Here is a 25,018-nt window from a genome sequence, read left to right as displayed (position 1 = left end):
ATGAATTGTTAAGAGGTAAAGAGAAGGAGTGTGATGGGGATAAAATGTTGAGAGTGGAAGAGGAAAAAGGAAAATTAAGGAAAGCATACTTTGATAGAAAACATTCTGTAAAGAAAACTATCGTATGCGTTGGAGATTGGGTCAGGATTAAACGTCCTGGTTTGCTGGGAAGCTCTTTGTCTAAATTCATGAAACCTATTAAGGTGATCAAAACATTCAACAACGCAATTCAAACTCAGGATCATCGCATCTGGAACTTAAATAGGGTAGATGTGTGTAGTGGGGAGTTGGAACGTGGTGTGAAGATTGATTCAGATAATGACAACAACATTCCCTTTCAAGCTGGTGATGAAGTGGGTGAGAGATTGAATTGTTCTAGGAAATCCTCCGGGATTTTATTCTATGTCATTGTATTTTTTTCGGTTGGGGAAGGGAGATGTGTGGTATCTCACGTGAAGTGGCATTGAGGGGTTAATATTCTCATGGTAGAACTTGCTGATGTCATGGACTATTGTACATAACAATGTTCTGTAAATCTTCAGTTACTGGATGGACTGCTGGATGATGGATGGGATCTTCTCCTTTACAATAAACTTCCTAACTACTGTTCACCTGTCTGCCAAGTTTATTGTACAAGATACTTCACCCTCTACTTCTAAAGAAAGCAAGTGGGGAGAAGGTTGTCACGTTTGTATAGTAACCAAGGCGAGGGCCTCATACTACCAACTATGCACTTTACATGGGTGTCCACAACATGTTCCACAAGCACACAGCGGCACACCCTGCATCAGGAAAATAGTTAAAACGTCAATATAACCACCAAGGGCCTAATATCACCGGCTAAGAGGTTGACGGTTCTGAACCTTTTAAAAACTCTAGAGGCAGATGTATATTTGTTGCAGGTGATACAAATACTGGCAAAAGATAAGCCTAGAATGAAATCAAAATATTTGCTGATTCAGCATTTCTCCTTCGCTGAAGAAGAAAAGGCAGAATTGGCTATCTTTTGCAGCCGGACTTTTGAGGGAATGGTGAAGGTGATACTACTGGACAAGATGCGCAGAATGCTAGGGACGGTGGTCAAAGTGGGCACAAGAGACTACACCATATTCAACCTAAATGGCCCCAATACACACCTAGCAATCTCCACAACACTGAAGTGTACTTAGGATGACCTTATCATGGGTGAAGACCTGAACATGGTAATGGACTCAGTAAAAGATTGATGCTGAGGGTCCGATCTCGACCCGCCTTCGTTACTGGCTTTTAGAGATAGAGCTAATAGATATAGAACAGGAAATCTATCCAAATGACGTGAATTTCACAATTTACTCCTCAGTCCACAAGACATGGATCCATCTTGATCATTTTCTTATAAGCACCAGGCTTAGGGGGGAGGTTACTCGTATGGACAGAGACTGTATGGGATCATGCCCCGGTCACGCTCACGATTGATATTATGGTGAGCATTAATATATCACCGGGCTGGCGGCTAAAATAATTCCTCCTATTGACCCAGCAGTAAGAGTAGAGGCATGGGAGGAGATAACAAGATTTTTAAATGTAAAAACACAAACACTTAAGATGTTTCTTCCCCCACTCTCTGGGCCTCAAGGAAAATCAACACTTGGGGCATTTTCATTGCAGCAGCTCAATATAAGCTGCTCGTTCGTCACTGGAAACATTACTCGCAGAAGTAGAGAGAGACGCAAAAGGACTGCCTCTAATAAACTATGGCATAAAATGTTTGCACTCAGTGCTGAGTATAAGGCTCTAAATCGGGACAAAGCAGAATACACCCTTTTTAGAACAAAACCAAAATATTAATGGGCTGGCAATAATGTGATAAAACTGCTGGACACCCAAATACAAATTACAAGATAATTGACCGCAAGGGAAGCATGGTCTTCAAATATGAGGCGATAGCAGAGGACTTTAAGGCCTTTCAACAACAGCTTCATTACAAGGAGGAGGTCCCCTTTGAGTAGATCTTGAATATATATACAAATATTGGCACTACTCGCTGCCATTAAAATGGGGGAAGGCTCTGGATGAACCAAGCACTATAAAGACCTTTCCCAATGCTATACAGTGTCAGAATCCACCCGCTGCCACATGAAGCTGAAGAGCTACATACGCTGCTACTCTGGACCTCTGAAGTATATTGTCCTATTTGTTTTATTATAATAGAACACTACTTGTAACTCCCTTTAGGTTTGGTCCGTTTTTGGGGATGCGTGGGGATGGTAGTGGGATAATTAATTTACAAACAATGTTGAGTTTTAGTGGTGGAAGGCAATAATATGTGCGAATCAGAATCTCTGGCTGTCTTCTTCATGTGTATGATAGCTTTTCTCTCTATAAGATAGTTTAGCGATCTTGTCTAAGACCATACCTACTCAAGAGCTCAAAGTCGCTCACCGTCCTGTCAACAAGCATAATCCCTTTTCACTAGGGTGGAATCTATCACTCTCTACTAGCATCACAAACATAAGATCTCCTTTCTCTGTTGGAGACTTCAATGGTCTTGTCCATGCGCGTTACAAACATAAGACCTCTTCTTTAGTTTGGAGGCTGCAGTATTCCTATCTACGACCATCACAAACATAAGATCTCTTCTCTCGTTTACCGACTTCAGCTGAACTATCTACAAAAGTCACAAACATAACATCTCTTCTCTCAATTACCGACTTCAGCTGTCCTGTCTACAACCATCACAAACATAAGATCTCTTCTCTCGTTTACCGCTAGCTGTCCTATCTACGACCATCAAAAACATAAGATCTCTTCTCTCGTTTACCGACTTCAGCTGTCCTATCTACGACCATCACAAACATAAGATCTCGTTTCTCATTTACGGACTTCAGCTGTCCTATCTACGACCATCACAAACATAAGATCTCTTCTCTTGTTTACCGACTTCAGCTGTCCTATCTACGACCATCACAAACATAAGATCTCTTCTCTCGTTTACCGACCTCAGCTGTCCTATCTATGACCATCACAAACATAAGATCTCTTCTCTCGTTTACTGACCTCAGCTTTCCTATCTACAAAAATCACAAACATAAGACTTATTTTTAGTTTGGAGACTGCAGCAGTCCTATTTACAAGTATCACAAACATAAGACCTCTTCTCTATTTTGTATTTTTCATTGGTTCTTTCTATGAGCGTTTCTCTTTTCGAGCTACAAAAGCCCACCCATGGAAATTCTTTTTCCTCTACCTCAGATATTCTGGAATTCCTATCTGAACACTTTACTGCTTCTCTAAATCCGAGTTTGTTAAACTACTATGAATAGATTACCTCTTCTCTAGTTCAGAGTCTCCGAGGGTCCCGTTCATGAGCTGGTTTGGCGTCCACTTCAACGTCAGATGTTCCGCAGACTGATGCAGGGAGAGGTATCCGAGAAGTGCTTCCATATCTTCTTTCTATGGCGTAAGGAACAAATAAGTATACACATTGCTTTAAAAGTCATTCGGCCTATCATGATGCATTAATTGTAATCAGACAAGAAATGCTGGCTTGCAATAGCAGAAGGACAGCATTTCAGAGCTTTTATAGAATTAGATTAAGCGCACATCTACTTGTGTAATATCCAAAACAATAATTTGGTGCTATTTCTTCCCTTGACGAAAGATTAAACAAACTCCAATGAATCACAATTGCAGACTAATCCAGTGTGTGCTTCACAAACTGCTGGAGATATCTGCAATAACTCATTCTTAATTATTTGCACGCATGAGCTATTTGTGCCCAAGGGATCAAAGAGGCATTGGCTGTCTGATGATCAGTGCAAAGAGATTATCGATAAAAAGAAGAACAAAGTACTTACTTGTAAGAAGAAACATTCATTGTGACTTAGGCACTGATTTATATCTTACAGGTGCAGATACTCCATCATAACGGCAATGGGATATCTTTACTGTCAAGAATGTGGTCCACCTGCCAAATTTATATGTGGGCGGACCTTAGTTTTAATCACTGTAGAGACTACTCCATCTCTGTCCTGATTAAACCTCTCAGGGGGCCAGGCAGAGTAAGGACTTTCAAAGGCAGGCCTATCATTTCACCTGATTTAGATGGGCGGAATTAGAGGTCAGTTTTCTCTGCCCTTGACCACCAGTAAACACCCTAGCAGTAAGGGGCAGTGAAAACTGCTAAATGATCCTGAAAAGAGTAATCTCATTGTGAGGATAGCATTCTCTTGTTTATTTTCAAAAAGAAAATTCCGCTTCTGGACTTTCTTTTTGAAAAAAAAAAAATAAAACAGTTTGGTGCGTGACTCCGTCATGTTGACGGAGTTATGACGGCTCCTGCCAATGTTTTAAGAAATGACCGCCTGCTTGGGGGTCATTTCTTAGTTTGCTGGGCTGCACATCCGTCAGGGCGATGGAGTAATTTACTCTGTCTCCATGATGGAGAAACAGGCCACCTGCCACAAGATAAAAGGGGAATCAGAGATATGAATATTTAAGTTTAAAGTAAAGATAGTGGCAAAGAAATCTAAGTGCCAATGATGTTCTATGGAAACGGTAGACCAGGACCTAGTTAGTCACTTTGGGGAAAAAGGCATCTTCCAGCTCGTTTTGGCTCTGTAGCTTCACAGGAGGCAAACCAGCTGACCCTTGGAGTCCAGTTCTTTGTCATGGGTACAAGAGGGAGGAGGGTCAGTCCTTAAGGCTCCTCTCAGGTTAGAGCAAGTAGGGTCCAGTCCTCTTCTGATCTTCTACAGGTCCAGTAAGCGCTCTGAGGAGGGCTCCCTTTGATGCCACATTTATGGTTTGCACTAGCCAGTGGTTTGTGATGACTCCTCGCCCCTCCCTAACCTAACATCCAAAATGGGAGAACCCTTCCTCTCTTGTGCAGAACCATTGTGTCCACCAAGAGCTTTGGTCAGGAAAAGGAGCAGTCCCCTTCTCTGTGTCCACTCCAAACTGATTCTGGTGGTAGCTTCCCTCTAACTGGGTTTGGAGCCAGCCTGGCTAGCATGAGCCTGCCGAACGAAGGCTTTCCCCCTCCCAGGTCTACCCTACATTAACCTATGAATGGGCAGGCTTTGCCTCTGTCCCTTCAAGTTAATGAAGTTCCTGGAGCTTCCCCAGCTATGCTTCCCGAGCTGATAGGGATCACATGCCCCACACCTGCCCATTCTGACACCATGCCTAAGTCATTGTCCTGCTCAAGGACCTCATTGACTTAAAGACAGCTACTGGCTGCACAGCTGCTGTCAGGCTAATGCAAATTAGCCTCCTGGAGCTTCTAGAAGTTATCTTTCCTAAATTTGTATTAAAAATCTAACCTCACCAAAAAGCTGAATTTTAATAAATATAAAAAATAGAATATGAATGATTGTTCTAGCTATTTCCTGTCAAAACGTCCAGATTATATTTTATCATCTGCAGTTTAACATTTTCTAGGATTCTGCTACAGCCTTGCAGGTGAAAATACCTTTTGGGGGTGTTCACTGGAGGAACATGGCAACCTTTTTTCCTCACATTTCACTTATATCAGGAACCCTACCTTGTGGGCAAAAAGGTGTACTTAGGAGTGGCATTTTAATATCTAAAAGGAGGGTTTATGGCCTGTCAGAAAGAGTTCTTTTCACAGGTTTGACATTAGATTTTTAGGCTGCCGCAGTCAGGATACATATGGTAGGCCTGAAGCCGTGTTTTACAGGCCCACTCTCTGGAAGACACTATAGGTGTTGTAGCCCATAGGTGGCATTTAAAATCCTGGTCATGGGTGTGTGTTCTAAACTATATAATAGGGATTTATTAGCAAGTTTAACATGTTGATCAGGGATACGCTAATTTAACTGTGATTAAAGGGGAGCACAGGTACTTTACTCTTGTTTAGCGGTATCAATTGCACAGGGTTCTAAGTTTGGGAAAAATAGTTTGTAGAAAAATCTGGGGTGACCATGCAGAAATGGCTGATTTGATACACTTGACTAATGTAGTCACACTATCACACCAACCAGGTTACATTGGGTCCTTCCAAGTTCATGTGCTTTCATGATGAGTTCTGGCTTTCTGATAAAATCATTGCACCATGCTGGTGCCATCTGATCATTTAATCCACTGCAGAAGGGGTTTCTCCACAGGGAAAATTTCCACATATATTTTTCAGTGTGCCTAAAGGCTATGCATGTGAAAAGTCATAGAAACCTGTGAGCACCGCAGATTCACATGACTATCAGTGAATTTCTTTCCAAATGTTAAGATAAGAGTTATGTGATAATCATATCTACATGCTAGCTAGGTGTGTAAATTGGTGACTTTGGATTTATCAAGCTTCGAGTATGTGGCATTCCTCCTGCAAGAATCACTGGAGCAACATTGTAATGGTATTTATATGCTCCTCCATTTTAGTATCCTAACTAAGATCACAAGTGGCACATCGCTACTCCACGCTCTCGGATGTGTGCCTTTCTTCCACTGGCAATACAGCTCTCCTCCACGTTCCCACTGGGAAATTGATTTTATAAGTCATTGAGCAACCTGACCAAATTAAACCGGACTAGTCCTCTTCAAATTTAAGTGAGAGATTGGTAAAATAAGGAGTTGGTGTCCCAAGGATATATATTTATTTTTCTGTTAAACTCTGGATCAATACATAAGATTCTCATTGACAAATCAACATGAGTGGATCTATGCAAAGCTCAATTTATTTACACCATAATTTCTCGTAGTCATATTTGATAATCTCAGTAGTCAGTGATGGAGATGTCACTCAAGATATCATGCTACACACTGGTATCTCTGTTGCAAAGCTACTTTGACAGTGAGAAACCCAGATGTGAAGGAGTGGGATATTACTAGACAGTAAGCTGAATTTTATGAGTGACTAACCTGGAATTTGAGGCACCACTAAAGGAGTAATTTATTCAGAATTGAAAGATTTTAGGAAAATGCCAACCGGCAATTAGAACACAGGTCCACAGGACGCAAGCTCCAAAGCCTCTGTGCCTAATCCTCTCCGCATCTAAACTGCATAGTAAAAGGCAACATCACTCGAAGGCTTCTATCTTTGTTCATTTAAGGTTGTTTAGTAGAAGTGAGTACATGCTTTCTTGCTATAAGGCCAGTATGTAAAGGTCAAAGGGTAAGTTGGGTCAAACCCAGTGTGAGATGTTAGATCCCCATAGTTGCTCTTTGGAGCTGCTGACACTTTCATCTATCAATCAGTATTTGTATAAGCAACACTGTGTGTTCGATAGAGAAGGAGCGCAGGTGTCTTGCAGGTAAGTTGAGTCGGTGATTGATGTGATTGATCGTGTAGAGCTCCGTAGGCGTGAGTGGGGCTACTATAACCAGCTCCACGGGTTCAGTTTAAACAGATCTAGCATTCAAGAACAGCTGTACCGAATTCTGCAGGCAATAGGGTACACCTACATTGATCACTTTAAGTGTTTTCCACCTCTTACATTAAAAAAGTATATTTTAAGTCATATAAGATAATGAATTATACCTTCATAAATTTTTGAATGAGAGGTACTAACAAGAATATGCTGATTTATTTAGTTAGTTACTCTGGACATTGTTCTGACCTTCATAATATTTACTTCCAATAAGGCCCTTCTCTAGAATGAAGTTCACTGCTTTACATGTACAGTAATATGTATAATGCTGGGCTCATCAGAGTTATTATTGCTTTTGCAACAAAACTGCGAGATGGACTCAATGTCTAAAGTGTTTCTAGTACATTACTATAGTGATGGTTCATGCACAAAGGCAGAGTGCTGGCAAGGATAATTAATAAGGTCCTTGAACATTGCATTCTGAGACTGTTGTGACACCACAGCTGGGAGGATGAGAGTTGCAGGTGATGAATTTTACATTGCAGCAGGGGGCAACAATGACAATATTGGGGTTGAAGTACATGAACACAGAGAAAAAGGTTGAACCTGCAGACCCAAGAGATCAGAGTACCTAGGTAGAGCATTAGATCATGCCAAGCAGTTCCGGGAAGGACCTGAAGACCCAAGTGGTGCTACATAAGTACTATAGCAATGTTTCCTACAACATAACACAGGGTTGACTCAATCATCCCGGGAGCCCTTTCCAATTGTGGTCGAGGAGTGAAGAACATATGTTTCTTCTTACAGATTTGATGATTTCATGGACTCAAACATTGCATGGTATTTATAAGTTTGCATACGGTGCACTTTTTCACTTTTTATCTTATCCTAGAGTCTGTGTTGAATGTGCCTCTAGAAGCTGAAGCTTTGCAAAGTGATTCCATACAGACCATCTGGTTGTCAATACTGCTACCACTGACTTCCTGTTAGAAAAGGTTGGGACTCAGGTTGACCCAAAGAGGCCATGCAGTCAAGGTGCACAAGGACTAAGTAGAGCATAAAGCCATGATCAACAGGGACTATATGGGCCATGCAGGATTATGTAGACTATGCAGTTATGTTCCACAGGATTAGGTAAACCATGATGTCAAGAGCCACAGTGACTATATAGACCATGTGGTCAGGATCCATGTGACAGCGTAGATCATGCGGTCATAAGTCACAAGGTCTATGTCAACCATCTTGTCATGATCCATTGAAACTTTGCAGACCATGCAGTCACAGTGGCCATACAGGTCATATAGATCATATGACCATGGTCCACGGGGACTATGTTGTCCATGCGATCATGATCCACAGAATCTAATTTAGACCATAAGGCTGTGGCCCACAGGGGCCGTGCAGTCATGATTGTCAGGAGCAATGTAGTTAAAATCCACTGTAGCCTTACAGGTCAGATAGGTCAAGTGTCCATGATCTACAGGAGTAATGCAGACCATGTCGTCATTACCCCTAGAGGTCATGTGGTACATGTGCCCACGAGCCACAGGGGACATGTGGGCCATGGGTTCAACATCCATAAGGGTGATGTAAGGCATGATGTCACCATCCACAGGTGCAATGAAGGCTTGATTCTCAACAGCCATGCATTCATTTTTTTTTTACAAAATCATTTTTATTGGCATGTTTGAAAAAGTACAGTACATTAGCATCAGTATAATTTAGAATGTATGTCATCCATTTAACTTCTTATCATGAAATAGAATTACATCATATTGAGCGCCCCTGAACGGTTCTAGAATTGGTAAGGTTGAGGTGGATCGATAAACAGCCATACATTCATAAGACCAGGACCCATGTAGTACATGTTTTTTTTCTGGAAAACTTACTGGTTGCACCAGCACATTATTTTTGCCATAAAGCAGGTGAGTCCTTGAGTTCTGGTGCAAAGACTCCACATACTCTCTCGCTGAGGCTGCAAATTTGTCATCTGACGAGCTGCCGCTTGACTGACGTTTCTTGATCTGCAAGATACAAAGATACAAGGAAAGACAACAGTTACTACAAAGCACATTTTTTGAAATGGTCAAATGTTTTAGGGCCAAATGATACATGTGTTTTTTGCTACTGAGGCAATGAAAGGAACAGACACGACACAGCGGTAACATGAACTAAATTATGTCCGCATCATGCCACTTTGTTTCTGTAGGCTCCCGTTCCACCCTACCATTGCCCTCATATTTTCAGGTATGCTGATTTTATTGCATCACTAACAATCAGAAACAATAGGCATTCAAGAATGTTTGATGATGTCAGATGTGGTTTTGAGATGTATTTTGACATCATCCGCCGGATAGTCCTTTTGAGTGTGATCAAGGCATGATATAACTGGACTTGCTGCTAAGTGGCAAAATATTCAATGAAAGGAGAAAAACAAGACAACAAGGCTACAAGCCATCAACAGAACACAGCAAACAGTCAAATCAAAATAACAGAGATTTGGAAATGAATGCCAGGATAGGATGGCAGAATGCATACTCAGTGCATAAGGTGAATACAATTCTTGATCAGTTGCTGCCAGCCAAAACTGCCCAGTATTTTGTTGCTGTCTACATGGACTTCAACTGGGGGTAGTGAGGGATAGCAACTGCTACCACAGGCTGGACCCTGGCGTTGACCTACTGCTAGGAGTTATAAAGGCAAGACCAGCAACAGGAAGTAAATAGAGCTCGATGAACACTGCCTATTTACTGGTTGAAATTGAAGTATACGAAGAAGTGATGGATGGAATGCTTGAATTAATCTCAGCTACTGGTAATTGCTCGGGCCGCATTCAAGCCCATTTTTATTTTCCTCACCATGCCACCTCAGTTTGGACTAAGCCATATGCAAATCAGTTTTGACCCTGCTCTAATACGAATAGTCCAACCCTACCAGGTCAAGTCTTCCATGAACGGGAACTGTTAATAAGTTGCTTCTGTTACTCCTGCCTTTTTTGTAAATCTATGTCCATGACTTTCCCTCCTGTGTGTTCAGATCTACACGTGCTGTTCTTCTGTACCTTGTGTTTTTTGTGATGGATGCTTTTGGACTGTGTGTTTGTGTACACAATCCATAGCAAAGCAGTGGCGTCTCTAGAAGTGAATTTTGGAAGGGCAAACGCTGGGTGACAGACAAAACTGGTGGGGTCACCTACAAAGTTTTCATAGATATTTATTTTAAGAACACTATATATATTGGGTTTTATTGCAAACAAAATTAAATCTGACTTTGTATAAATCTGTAGATATACATTTAGATACAGGTGTATTCACACATACATGAAAAGTCAGATTTTAAGCAAACAACACTGCTTTGCAATGAAAGGCGCTTGGACAAATTAGTGTGTGAGGCAAGGTGCAGTGTCTTTGTTTCTTGCTATGTTACATCAGGAGGCTGTGGCCATGGAGAACAGGGGCGCCATGAAAAATAGAGCTCCCCTCTGGAGACGCCACTGTAGGAGCAAATGCAGGTCTTGTGATTGGCTTCCCAGCTCATTAATATTCAGTTTGGGGTTTTTGAAGTTCAGAGTAGCGACAGACTCGCTGCTTGTTGGCACCGTGGTTCTCTAAGGTTACGTGCAGCCGACAGGGGAGGGTGTGGTGCTGCTCGCGCAGACACCCCCAGTCCCGAATAAGTTCACACAATACAAGAAATGTGCAAGCTTCATTGACTTATAACTCGCTGCTCTCTGGAGCACCGTCAGTCCTCCCTATGCAGCAAATATGCAGAAAAACACCACCCGGGTCGCAGAAGCTAATAAGCAGTGGCGACTCTTCCGCAAAGGCGCAGGAGCATCACCCACTGCTTTCCACAGTGTAGAAGAAGAAAAAAAGAAAATGATTATAACTTGACGATATTATCATTTTAGTTGTTATTGCTGTGGCGTCTTGTAGGGGCGAGCGGATCTGTTCTGCTCTCAGAGCAGGGGAAGGATTGGTGGTAACTCTGTGAGTGTGCAATGACTGATTGGCCGGTGCTCTCGGGCCGGCCATACAAGCACGCATACTTTGCATGTTCTCCACCCAGGCTCCGGGCCTCCATTCCTTGGCTGAGTGCCGAACTACCGCACTCAGACCAATCACAACGCTGCATTGTCCTATTGAAGATTCTTGGCTCACTCATGGTCTTCCCATAAATAATACCGCAGACTGTCGCCATGGCTGAAACGTTCAAAATTACATGTATTCCATGTTCTGCTTTGTTCCATGAGGAGAAATTGTTTTTTACTCAAAGCTAGGTAAAGCATGGTGCACCCACGGGAAGACCCTTACTCTGTTCAATGAAGAAGGCCTGAGACGAGTGAGAGAAGGCCTGTAAACCATATTCAAATACCCCCAAACATATAGGTTTGCGAGTGTTTACCAAAACTCTGCTGGGCAGGCCCCCATCACACCCTATTCACCGCCCATGATTGGAGATTTACTCCAATGTTTAATATACATCAGATTAAACACTAATCTAGAATACTGCCATAAAGAGTGGATTCAGTCTCAGGCAGAAATGTCCACCAATTCTGATTCTGCCAATTCGCTCTTTCATCACCCAATGATTAGATTCTTGGACATGTAAGTCCCACTTATGTGGGCATGCATTATAGAAGAGGGATAATGGCAAATCCACCAAAAATTTGTGGGTTTTTGGTTTGTGCATACAACAGCATCAACACTTGATTTTGGATTCTGAAGGAATCCTGCTTGCTGTCATAGGATCCATCAACATCCAGAGGAGGTATCTCGCCCATACATGGTGGGGGCTCACTCGTCAAATGGCTGATCGACCACTCAAGGGCTCTGCAAAATACCACACCGGAAAGTGCAGGAGACTATCAGCGGAAAGTAACAATGGAATCCCCAACATGTTAAGAAGCACTCTCCAGCTTGTTAGGGAGACTAGATATGTGGGAACTGACAATGTACCCTCATTTTAACAACATCTATGAACAAACTTCCACTATTTGACAAAAGAATTGTCTTTTTTCTGCCAGAAGTTAATGCCAGATGTGGCTCCGCTGTTGACCATTATAACCACCCTGTTAGAAATATCTCTGCCGCCTTGGTGCAGTACTTATAATATGGAGGATCCTCAACCCAGGCAGAGGGCCGATATTCTCCCCGCTGCTTGGCAGTTTTGTGTATGGGGCATCGGTCAGTGACACAAACACTAAAATTCCCTGCCCTGGCCCACCATTCACTCGACTGGAATATTTCTTGGACTTCCTATCGACAGGATGGAAAGCCCTCACCCACCCTGCAGGTGGCATGCGTCATCATCGGGCCCCTCCTGACACCATTCTTTGGGCAGGTCTTGGATCCGGGTGCAAGCTACTACATATAATAGGGAGGAATAAATAAAGACGTTGGGTGCCTTATAAGATGTGAAGAGTCAATGGTGGTGTGTGGCTTGTGGAGAAGAAGGGAAAAGAAATGCCTTAAAATTAACCTATTGGCGGAGATGGGTAAACTTTCTTCTGATCTCAGATAGGCAGGATTAAAACATGTATGGGGCTTAATTCGACCCCTTTCAATAGAAACTGTTAACAGGAAGTCCACTAAATACTCCGAACAGTGGAATCATCAGGTGGAAATTGGTGAATTGTAGCCCAGGTCAAGAAGTGTTGGTGTTTGTGTTATAACATAGAGGGTATTTCCTTGCACCTTGTACCCCACCCCTCTAAAATCCATCTCCTTAACAAATACTTTCCTGACCAACGTCAACTAACCTAGACTTTAATATCCGAGTTTACTCCTCTCTCTTGACATTCAAGGATAGTTGGCGACCGGACTGTGTTAACCACCTTATCCTTCATGCTGTATTTTTTTTATCCATGGTTTTGCTTCCTTACTGCCTGCCTACTATGTAATGCAATTTCCGTCTGTTTTTCTTTACAGTATGTATGTAAAGCGCTCTGATACCTACGGGTCAAGCTAGCGCTATATAAAACTTTTAAAATAAAAATAAAATAAAATATGGGTCAGTGAGGCAGCGTTAAGGACACCAGTGGGTTCGTCGTCCCATCCCAGCCTTTCTCTTCTTGAGGGTCTTCACCCAGACCTCCAGGGCCTGCCCTGTATATACACAAGCGTTATTGCTTTCTGAGGGCGAGGTTTGCCTTCGGATATTGTGTTCCTGCAGGACTCTGAGCTAACCTTTCGGAAGGATACTCTGGCGGTGCCGGCGGTGAGGTGGGATGGTTTTAATACAGGGCGTTAAGTCCACAGCACACACAGAGCGAGTCACTCACCCAGGTCTGGATGTTACCAGCCTCCCCTCTCCACGCTTCTCTCTGGAGACCAGTGTGTGTCTCAGACAAGCCCTGGGAGCTGCTCACTTCAGTGTCGAACTGTGAGCACTCCTTTCGCAACTTCAATTCTTTCAGATGTATTATTTTCAGGAGATATTAAAGGGCACATCTGACATGTTATAAAATCATGTTTTTCTCATATATGGTACTAGTATTGGTATGTTTTGTAATATTGTGAAAATATCATCTGCTAGCAAACAGGGACCGAATACAAAAACACCACACGGAAGGAGTGATCAATTTCCAGCAAATTTTCACAAACAGGGTAAAAGAAATTCACCTTTGCGCCTGTTGCTGGAGACAAATGTGTTTTTGCACTGATAAGTTAATGATGTTGTTGGTGCAAAATCGCACACCTGTTATGTGTTTTGACCGACGTGTCACTTCCGCCAGGTGCTTTTGCTTCCAATAGCGTCCTGGTGATATAAGAAGCACGTGGTGCCCTGTGCCTTGCACAATCTTGTGTCACGCTAGTGGCGGTAAGTCACTGGCTGCGCTTCGCATTTTGGCCGATCTTCTTCCAAGTTCCTACTAATCCCTATGGGGAGATACAGATACGGGTCCGATATGTGTGATACTGACCAGTATCACCCTTGAGTTAATGGGGATGACAAGCTTTTTCCCTGCAATGGGCAATAACATGGGGCACTGGTATTGCCAGGTCAAATTCATCATGCTTTTCCTCCTTCTGAGGGATGCAACAGGCCCGGATCTGCACACATGGTGGCGGGGGTGGGGTGGTTGGAGAAGAGGAGGGGATGCCAGGAGGGCATACTTTCTTTAAATTAGCAGAGAAGAACTGTTTTTTCTCCCCCCATGCTGAAGTACGAGGGTGTGGGGTGGGAGCAGCAGCTCTCAGCAGCCTCAGTGTCTCCTCCGAAGGCTTCGGGTTCGGTGTTGCCGGCCCAGAGAAAACAGAAGTCCTCATCTTCGGCTCCACCCCCTCCACCTGGGACAGCACCTGGTGGCCCTCACCCTCAGAAATCTACCCACCCCAACGGAGCATGCATGCAACCTCTGCATCATACTCGACTCTTCACTCACCAGATCAATGCCGTATCCTATGCATGCTTCAACACCCTCCGCATAATTTGCAAGACGTTGAAGTGGATCCCCCTGACTCCAGAAAAACCATCACCCACGCGCTTCCCACCAGCAGACTGGACTACGGAAAAGCTCTCTACGCTGGAGTCAACAAAAAACTCTTCCGCAAACCATCCAAAACGCCGCAGCCAGACTTATCCTCGACATCCCACGACATGACCACATCATTCTACACCTCCGCGACCTCCACGGGCTCCCAGTGGAAAGAAGAATAACCTTCAAACTGCTCACACACGCCTAAAAAACGTCCCTCCACCACACCGGACCCCAATGCCTCAACACCTGAATCTCCTTCCACGCCCCCAAGAGAAAGCTCCGCTCAACCGACCTCGCCTTAGTCTCGTCCCTCGTTTCTACATGATCAGAGCAGGTGGAAGATCCTTCTCCTACCTCCCAGTTAAGACCTGGAACGAACTCCCCCTTCAACTCCACCAATTCAGAAAGAACCTAAAGTCCTGGCTCTTCGGATGACCCTAACAGAGCTGCTCACACCTTTACCTCCTTCAGCGCCTTGAGACCCTCACGGGTGAATAGTGCACTCTACAAAATCCTGATTGATTGGTGAAAGTACAGCACGGGGGCCGAATGAGAACCTCCTTACCATTACATGTTGCCACCTGATCAACAGCAGCCCTGGGCTGCTATTTATTGGTCTCAGCACTAACATTAAAATATATTATATAAACAGGGAAGCATTTATTTAAATGTTAATTACAGTTAAAGAAAGGAAGTAACTAGGATGTTGTGTAATGATTAACTTTCGGAACACAATGATTTATAAAGACATCTTGTAGCAAACGTGCAAAAAAATTATAAAGTCTGTTCAAAATTCAAAAAGTGTATTTTATTAACATGCAGAATCGTTTCTTCTTAGTAAATCATATTATATCAGTGCATTGAACAGTATTATTTAAAAGTGATAGTTTCCACACATGAATGTAGAAACATTCATGCTTCTCTCCTCACCCTACCAACAATGCCAATAGTGAACTAAGAGGCAAGTCAGTTTATATGTGCACCCTAAGGGTGGCCGGGTTTGCCATTATACTCAAACAACATTATAGTTTATTAAAATCAAACACAGGAGAAGTTTTTGTGGAGCGCACATCGTGAAGTCATGTATTTCAAGGTCCTTTTATTGTGGTGATGAAAAAAAAGGAGGGAAAAGGAATTAGAACAATTGCCTAGGATTACACAATTTGATCAAATGGGGAAGCCAGGATTGATCCCTGGATTTCTGATTCACCATTGTGCAATTCAATTCAGACAGTAGATGAACATGCTACAATTCCCCAACACCCATCTTAACAACGCCCATCTTAACAACGCCCTACCAAACCCCTGACCATCACCCTGCTGGCATGTGTGCGGTCTTTGGTCCCACTAGTGACCAAACATTTTGGCTCCTGGGGAAATGATTGTGAGTGCTCATGGCCTAAGAGGACAACCCTGGACATGCAATAGTAGTTCCACGCACACTCATGTTGTGCTGTGCATACACTTTAGTTAACTGTAATTTAGAGTTGTAGTAGCGGGGTAGCAGGGTACATACATGTGTATGGGAACTTCAGACCCAACCCAAACATGTTTTTACACAATATCCTTTAGATTACAGTAATGTCTGCGCCATAGTTGGAACGAAGAGCCAGAGTTAGACACACCAAGGGATTTCATGATTTGGTGTGAATACATGAAGTGGATGAAAGATTATTCGTAGCTAAGATACTTTGTTGGGAGGAAAGCCCTCTGCACGGCCCTGCGCTGGGGCATTTTATGAGAAACTCTCCACTTTACCCTCAGTGAGCTCAACAATCGTGCACACTCACAGGGGGGTTAAATCGTGAACACTCACTAGCGGTTAAATTGTGCACACTCACTGGAAGTTAAATTGTGCACACTCACAGGGGGTTAAATCGTGCACACTAACCGGAGATTAAATTGTGCACAATCACAGGGGCTTAAATCGAACACACTCACTGGGGGTTAAAGTGTGCACACTCGCAGGGGCTTAAATCGCAAACACTCATTGGGGGTGAAATTGGGCAAGAGACGGGATTGACTAAATTGCTCACTGGGCGTTCTCTTGCATGAACTTACATTAGACCTGGGAACTGTGATCTGAGGCGGATGTGGGTCAAAGCTGCATTGCATGTGTACACTGTCTTGTACTCCTCATCCAGATCAGCTGTCTCTGTGTGTGGGTGGTGAGGAAGCTCACCAGCACCTTTAGGATAGCCACAGAGCCTCTGTTATAGCACTGCTATCAGTCACCTTCTTCTGTCCAGTGATCTGCTTACCTTGTGGACTTGGCCTGCTGTATTAGGCTGATACACATTCTCAATGGACCATCTCAGAAGATGCTACAGGGAAGCTTGGCCTTTGCATGAACTGATCACGCAGAGGTCAAGGACCATCTCAGAAGATGCTACAGAGAGGCTTGTCCTTTGCATGAACTGATCACACAGTGGTCATGGACCATCTCAGAAGATGCTACAGGGAAACTTGGCCTTTGCATGAACTAATCACGTAGGGGTCATGGACCATCTCAGAAGATGCTCCAGAGAGGCTTGTCCTTTGCATGAACTGATCACGCAGTGGTCATGGACCATCTCAGAAGATGCTACAGAGAGGCTTGGCCTTTGCATGAACTGATCACGCAGTGGTCATGGACCATCTCAGAAGATGCTACAGAGAGGCTTGGCCTTTGCATGAACTGATCACGCAGTGGTCATGGACCATCTCAGAAGATGCTACAGAGAGGCTTGGCCTTTGCATGAGCTGATCAAGCAGTGGTCATGGACCTTCTTGGACTGGAGTGACACCTCCAAAACTCAAAATGTGTAAGAGATTGGATTGACTATTCCAGGTCTTAAGTACTGGGGTTCTCGACCAGTACAATTTTTCTGAACATCTAAGAAGGATCTGTATATAAGTGTTGGTGTTTAATGCCATGATCATTGGTCCACACTTACCTCTGTGCATTGGCTCTGAGGAATGCACAGTACTTTGAACTTCCTGAAGATACACGCTTTCAGATGCAGATGAGTCTGGCAGTGTGCACCGAGTGTTAGCGCTACCTGGAAAGAGGCTTCATTTTTCCAATGGACACACTATGCCAGACATGTCAAGAAATATTACAAGTCCCATGAAGCCAGAGGTCTCTCATGGAATCTGCAATGTGGCTGAAATCTTGAACTCCGATAGGTTCCTTGAGGTCCAGAGCATCTTTATGGTTAACATCTGTTTATTGTATTTTCAGAACAAAAATCACCACCTACAACCACCCAGAGCATCTTTACTAGGCATTCGAGATACAGAGTTGGTGTAGCCAAGACCTTGTTGTTTGAGGTTTGGAAACTTGGCAGACTGTCATTATCTTGAGAAGTTTATGAAAGACAACTTCATACAGAGAAGTATACTGGAACCACACTTGTCTTTAATCCTTTGAACACACACTATTTTCAGAAGTCATCAGCTGAGGATTATGAACTTTGATAACATTTACTAAAGAGACACATATGGTGTTACAATATCTACTTAAGTGGAGAAGTGATTGCTTGTTGGTAGGTGAACTCTGTAATTATAATGTGGATTTCTTATGCTTCAGATTATGAACCTGCCACATTGAAAGTCATGCAAATCAAAGAACATAATACTATAATTCTGAAAGCAGTTGGCTAAAGTCAGAAACAATAATAACACAGAGTACACCTGACATATGGTACAAATTTACATTGTGTGTCAGCTCTAGGAAGACACAGATTTTCCCTAGACCACAGAGAGTTAGAAATGCAAAGATTGTCAAAAGATTAAAAAATAAAGTCAAAACAATACCACTACTAAAGGCTACCTCTTATCTTTAAATATTAACATCCCTGTAGTGCAACCAGAGCCCAGATGCCTGTGAGGCACAGTGATGAAACCCATTCTGTCTATTTCTTTCTCTCATCCCATTCCCTCCCATGACACCCAAAGAGATCACAAGCTCCACTATGTTTTAGCTTTGTCAGAGGTAAAGTGAAATTAATTCTTCTTTATCCATGTCTTTAAATGTGGGCTCTATTGATGGATTGTCAGTCAATATCTAAGTTCACAGCAATACAAAATAATCAAAAATCTCTTATGTGGATAACCCTGTCATAGACAGTGTGTGAACAGAGGATACCTACCCCCAGGGCGGGTCGCTTGCTTGGCGATGAGTCCTGGCGGCTGTGCGCTCCGTGGATCCGGTGCCGCTGCACCAGCTCGTCAGCAGAAGGATCGGTCCAGAAGTGATCAGCCGTCTTCAGCTTTGTATATTCAAATGTGCAAGGGCCGACTGGGAACAGAAAAGAGTCAGCTGGTTATCCCACAGTGGGTGAGGATTTGAATGAAAAAACAATCCACTTTTTACCAACTGGTCAAGTGAGATGCCCAAAACCACCCACTGCCTCTCTGCTCCAGACCTCGACAGACATTAATGATTGATCTGAGGGTCTAATGCCCCCTGTCGATGGGGGCACATACTGGCAGACACACTTCCTCCCACTGGGTTGGCTGTTTAGCTCTTACCTCAACATTTGAACCTTTTGCTCCATGGAGCACCAAAGTGCTCCGGGACTATCACATGGTGGGATGCAGTGCTTTACAGAAACCCCAAATAAAATAAAATAAAAGGAACATTCTTGTACGCACAATATATTTGGAAATAATCCTATGAAGTTACCTGCAGGTAACAGTAAATTAGCAAATTTCTTTGGGTTGCAGAGTGATGTGTTTGTGTAGTTTGCAAAGGTTAAGGTAAGAACTTTCAAGTTCATCTTCTCTATATTTGTAGTCTAGATTGGAGTAAAACAGGATATACTTTATGTTCCCATAACCATTATTGCTCCAAAAATGCCTTTGCGCCCAGTTGTAGGCAAATCTTCCAGCGTCCAGTCACCAACAGAGCTTACGGGGATGGCTAAGCTCCAGTCACTTATCATGGCTCCAATAGTTGGCTCTCATTAGGCAAACCTGGAGTAAATTTGCCTTAACTCAGTGTGGGCAGGCACGAGTAGGATAAATTAATCTACAATAGCTTATTATTACAACTAAAAAATAAAGTCTGAGGACTGTATGAGAATAACTTATCATAGTCAAGTCTTGATGATATAAGGGCTTGCACAACTGTGTTGCACGCAGAGAGATTTGACAAGTGCAAAACAGGTGCCTGCCACTTTGCTGATATGGTTTGCAAAGACAAAAGGCCAGATGTACGACCGTTTTTTTGCTGGCCCCTTTGCAACCGTAAAATAGGTCAGCCCAATTTACGAACCCTATTTTGCGAGTTGCTAATCAATTAGCAACACGCAAAATAGGGTTAGCGACTCACTATTAGAAAGGGGCCTGCCAAATAGCGAGTCCATAACCCATGTATGAATGTTTTGCAACCGCAATTGCGGTTGCAAAACACTCTCAGTTTATGACCCTTCTCAGAAAGGTGGTAAGGCACTCGCAAACGGGAAGGGGTCCCCATGGAACCCCTTCCCCTTTGGGAATGCATGCGCAAATATTTTTTGAGAGCAGGCAGTGATGCCTGCCCTTTTAAAACGAAACTGAAAAATAAATGTTTTCTTTTTTTTTAAATGCATCCCGTTTTGCTTTAAGGAAAATGGCGGGCTGTATTTGAAAAAACTGCTTTATTTAAAAGCAGTCACAGACTTGGTGGTCTGCTGACCCCAGCAGGCCACCATCCCTGGGAGTGCTAACCATTCCCAATGGGGTCACAAATAGCAACAGCTTCATTAATATTCATGAGGCATTCAATTTGCAACCCCATTGGGAATCGCAACCAGTTTCCGAGACACTTTTGTACATTAAGTTTAGTGAGGCGCAAATTGCTAGTCACAATTTTGCGCAATTTGTGACTTGCTAAACTTAATGGTCGTACATCTGGCCGAAAGTGTCATCAAATATCACTCTTAGGGTACGAGCTGCCTGAATGGGAGGCGGAGAGTTTTTCAATCCTTCAGGCCACCGGTCTAGAGACTAAGTTAAGGAAAGCTTGCTGAACGTCTGGACCTCTGCCTTGTTTCCAGTCAGCTTTAAAGGTTTTCCTTAATTCAATAAACTACTGCTGTGATGGAATTTCGAAAATTCACCTTGGTGTCTTATGCCTCTTATAATTAGGGCTCCCGGTTTTATGGTATTTATTTTTTTGACATTTCCATTTGTATTTATCCATATTTATTTTTTACAAATTTTATCTGTATTTATCCATATTTATTTTGGGTTTTGTGAAAAAATGAAGCTGGAACAAGTATATTTCTACATTTATTTATTCCCAAAAATGTGCACGCATACCTGAACCGCTGACAGGTTTCAGTGATATAAGCACACTCAGATGATAACATATGAACTCATAAGAAAACCTTTTAATTTTAGAATAAAGGGTGTGCATGTCTACTGCTGAACAAGGGTCTTTACTAAAATTCTTTTATTTATGTAACCCTTTTGCCTGTCATTCGCACAACTCTTGGCCTGGCAGTCATTACTGACAGCATTTGAAATCATTTATAAAACAACCCAATTTCCATTTTCATCCACATTTAAAAATAAATACAGACAGAAAAATAAATGGTTTTCTGTCAATATTTATCTGTAAAAAACAGTAAAAATTGAAAATAGGGAGCCTTCTTTATGATATGGATACCACTATTTGAGTGCCATTTGCCTACAATAATAGATTGAACCCAAAAGATCGTACTACTCTGGCCAAGTGGGATACATAGATGCTGAAAGCGTGGGGCTGAGGGCTAAAACCTGCGGTTCCCCAGAACTTAAAGAAAAGTGCTGATATTCAAAGAGTGGCTGAGCAAGAGTTTGTTCTCTGTCGGATAGGATTGAATCAATTCACTTCAAGGCATTGGCATTGTTGCCAGGGTAAAAGTCCGGAAAGTAGGGTCTCATGTGAGACGGTGTCAAAGTCTACCAAGAGGTCCAGAGGGCCCAAGGGAGCATAGTCTCCTTGGTCTAGGATAATTTTCAAGTCATCAGACACCCCTAGCAGAGATGTATCAGTGCTGTGTTTAGGTCTGAAGCCGGACTAGGATGGCTCCAGTACAGAATGGTGTTCAACATCTTGAGAAAGCTATAGGTTAATAGGAAGTAAGGGAATGGGTAGGAAATTAGACAGATCAGAAGTGTCAAAGTACGTTTTTTAAAAGAGTGGCTTACACAGCTGCCAGGTTTTCAGTTTGGTTATGTGTGACATTTCCATGATTTCAGTCTACTTATGTGTGACATTTTGTGTGACACTTTCTCACAAGTAAAATCAAACAATGGAGTCCAAGTAAAAACATAAATATCAGAAATGTCTCTTCTGAGCAACGAGAAGCTCTAAAATGGCCTTTACAGCACTGTAAAAACCCAGCAAAATGGACGGTCACTACCTTAATTAGGTGGTTAATATATTTGCAGGAGTGCAGTCCAGTCACAGGATTGACATAATTAAATAGCACAGATGTTTTATGTGTCTATTGCAAAGCAGTGTAGGTCGCAGATGTGTGTTTTATGTAGACAGCTTAGCGGGCTAATGCTTTTGTTGCAGAGATCCTTGTGTTACCTGCAGGTCATAAATTATAATCTTTGACATATAGCTCACTCAGTTATGAACTGCATCAAAGCGCTGCATGCAGACTGAAAGGTATAGGTGTAGTGGGACAGCCTGGGAGAGCATCTGTCTCCTTATTCTGGAATTTGGGGGCAGGCGGTGATAACCAACCCCATTATATGGCCTAGGAGGGGGTACCAGGATGAAAATAGGTCAGTTCAGACTAACAAGACGCTACAAGCTGTGGCGCTGTCCGAGTGCACTCTGTAGCACTAGTAGTTATGCAACCGTCACTGGACTCCATATTGATCCCAGAGTGGCGCGGCACCACCCATCTGGACAGGGCCGCAGAGACAAATCATCTCCAAGACTTCTGAAAACACCTTGATCCAGTCTTCTCAACTGGAATGTACTTTCCATGAGTGGAGTTGCAGAGTCTGAATGGCGATAGCTGCAGAGTTCTCGATCCGCTCTCTGTGACCAGCCAGCTTTTCAGTGATATTCCCAGGGACCTAGAGCAAGTGTCCCTTTTAGATTGACCATGTGCAGTGAGTCCTGGCCTTTCACATATCACCAGCTGTTTCATTGTGCCTTCTCTTCTGCCCACTACTTCTGTTTCCTCTGTCCAAGTGTCTTCGTTCCTCTTCGCACTTCTCTCTGATTTTCCCTCACTTTGCGCTGCTGGATGTCTAAGTCACTACGAAGGAAGTACCCCAAGATATGTTTCCCCACTTTTAGCTGTTGGTTATACACTCAGAGGAAGAAAGCCTGTAATGCAGCATTCCACAAACCGGTCTGTGCAATCCACAGCAACCCCTGGACTCTACAATGTATTTGTGTTTCTAAGAAATGTTGACGTGAGAATTTATAGCAGGTTTTTGGTCTGGATCAGGATGCCCCATGGGGAGAGGGCCAAAGGCCTCCCCTCTACTCTGTTACTGTGCATAACTGTTCACCAGACAAAGTCAACAAGTTAGGTCCAGGCTGGGATGTGGTATCCATAGCAACCACTCACTGCTCATCAACATGGGCCCAGATCAAACTCTCATAACTCTGCCTGGGGCGGGCAAGCGATCTGCTGAGTACCACAGCTCTGACCTTTAAATGGATTCTATTATATTTTTAAAAACGAGGCCAGTGTGTCACAGGTTCTTTGCAAGGGACGAGCATCCAGGTTAGCGTCTTTAGGGTTTCATGGTTAATTCACAATGGGAAACCGCTCACGACCCTTGATTATTGACGTTCTGATGCCGTAGGGGACGTACACGGCGCCAGCCTCCTTTATCAGAATTTGTATCTCGATAGTTGCTGTCCATATGGTTCTGTCATATCAAAGGCATCATTTCCCCCAGTCTGCAGCTTTTGGATGCTCCGTTTAGTGGCGCTGTTAATAAGTGCATTGCAATAATCCAATCTAGATGATATTAATACAGATGCCACTGTTTCCTTAAATCCATAGCTATTGAGGGAAGTATCTTCCTCAGAATTTTAAGGATAATAAAACAAGCAGAGGTGATGAAGTTGGTTTGCACTTCAAAGGACAGCTTAGTGTCAAAAAAGACTCCTAAATGTTTAGCTTTAGGCACTGGTGTAGGTAATGAACCAAGTTGGACCGCCCACCTGCTATCTGCCTAGAATGAGGGATTGTTTCCAAATAGCAAATCCTCAGTCTTAGATGAATTTAACTTCAGACAAGTGTCTGTCACCCAGTTGGCTATATGGCTCATACAGTCATGAAAACTGATGGATGTGGAGTTGGATACATTTCTTACCGATACAATCATCTGAGTATGGTCTGCATATGATACGAGGGCTAAGCCATATCTTCCTATCAAGTTGGCCAAGGGAGTAACGTAAAGATTAAAAAGCATTGGTCTCAGAGAAGATCCCAGAGGGACTTCACACGGCAACGAAAAGGAGGGTGAAACGTAATTTCCCAGCGCAACAAGCTAAGATTGCTCAGACTGAAAAGAGCCAAGCAGGGAGAGCTCCTTATCTCTGATCCCGATGGAAGCTAAACAGACCATCAGCAGCTCATGATTATTCGTATCAAAAGCTGCTGATAAGTCTAAAAGGATCAGGGCATCGCTCCCCCATCCATCCAAAGTCTGCCTGGACTCCTCAGTGGCTGTGATAAGGGCCAGGTCTGTGCTATGGTAAGCAACAAATCCAAATTGGGAAGGATCGGGAATAGCATTATCACCGATAAAGGAAGACAATTCAGTGTTAATAGCCTTCTTGATCAGTTCAGCAGGAAAGGGGACTCTCGATATAGGTCTGTAGTTAAGGGTCTCCTTAGCATCCAAATTGGGTTTTTTAAATTGGGGAAGTATAGAGGCTTTCTTCCACTCCATTGGAAAACACGCTGATGTAAACATGCCATTAAAAATAGCAGTGAGGGGAATAGCTATGATTTCCAGAGACAGGTGCAGAATTTTTTTGGGGGCAGGGATCTGGGGGAGAACCTGATTTAATTGCTCTAACAATTTTGGTAGTATGTTTGATGGTCATCACAGTAAAGGATGAGAGGACTGGGGTATCCAATTCTACTGTGGATTGTGGATGAGTTGGGCGGCAGTCTGAGCCACAGTTTCCTGGAGCACCAAGATGTCAAACACCGACTTAACCTTGTGTTAAAAGGATTCAGCTCAGGAGTTACAAAACTCCTGACTGGCATTAGTGTCATTAGTGTCT

At 43.1% G+C, this 25,018-nt stretch overlaps 1 protein-coding gene across 2 annotated transcripts in view; it reads right to left on the bottom strand.

The window, feature by feature from the left end:
* The window catches only part of SGSM2 (small G protein signaling modulator 2), a 1,127,811-nt gene that overhangs the window by 407,977 nt on the left and 694,816 nt on the right, over positions 1-25,018 (bottom strand). For both annotated transcript variants that reach the window (XM_085649947.1, XM_085649948.1), the window contains exons 6-8: positions 18,921-19,069; positions 9,194-9,328; positions 3,308-3,432 (exon numbers count right to left, since the gene is read on the bottom strand). In XM_085649947.1, coding sequence (XP_085506073.1) covers positions 3,308-3,432; positions 9,194-9,328; positions 18,921-19,069 — 409 coding nt within the window. The remainder of the gene's footprint in view (positions 1-3,307; positions 3,433-9,193; positions 9,329-18,920; positions 19,070-25,018) is intronic.

This window comes from Triturus cristatus, chromosome 3_2 (assembly GCF_964204655.1).
Source record: "Triturus cristatus chromosome 3_2, aTriCri1.1, whole genome shotgun sequence".
NCBI classification, from domain to species: domain Eukaryota; kingdom Metazoa; phylum Chordata; class Amphibia; order Caudata; family Salamandridae; genus Triturus; species Triturus cristatus.
The sequence above is the reverse complement of the archived record's forward strand: the minus strand, read 5'-3'. Positions and strand labels throughout refer to the sequence as shown.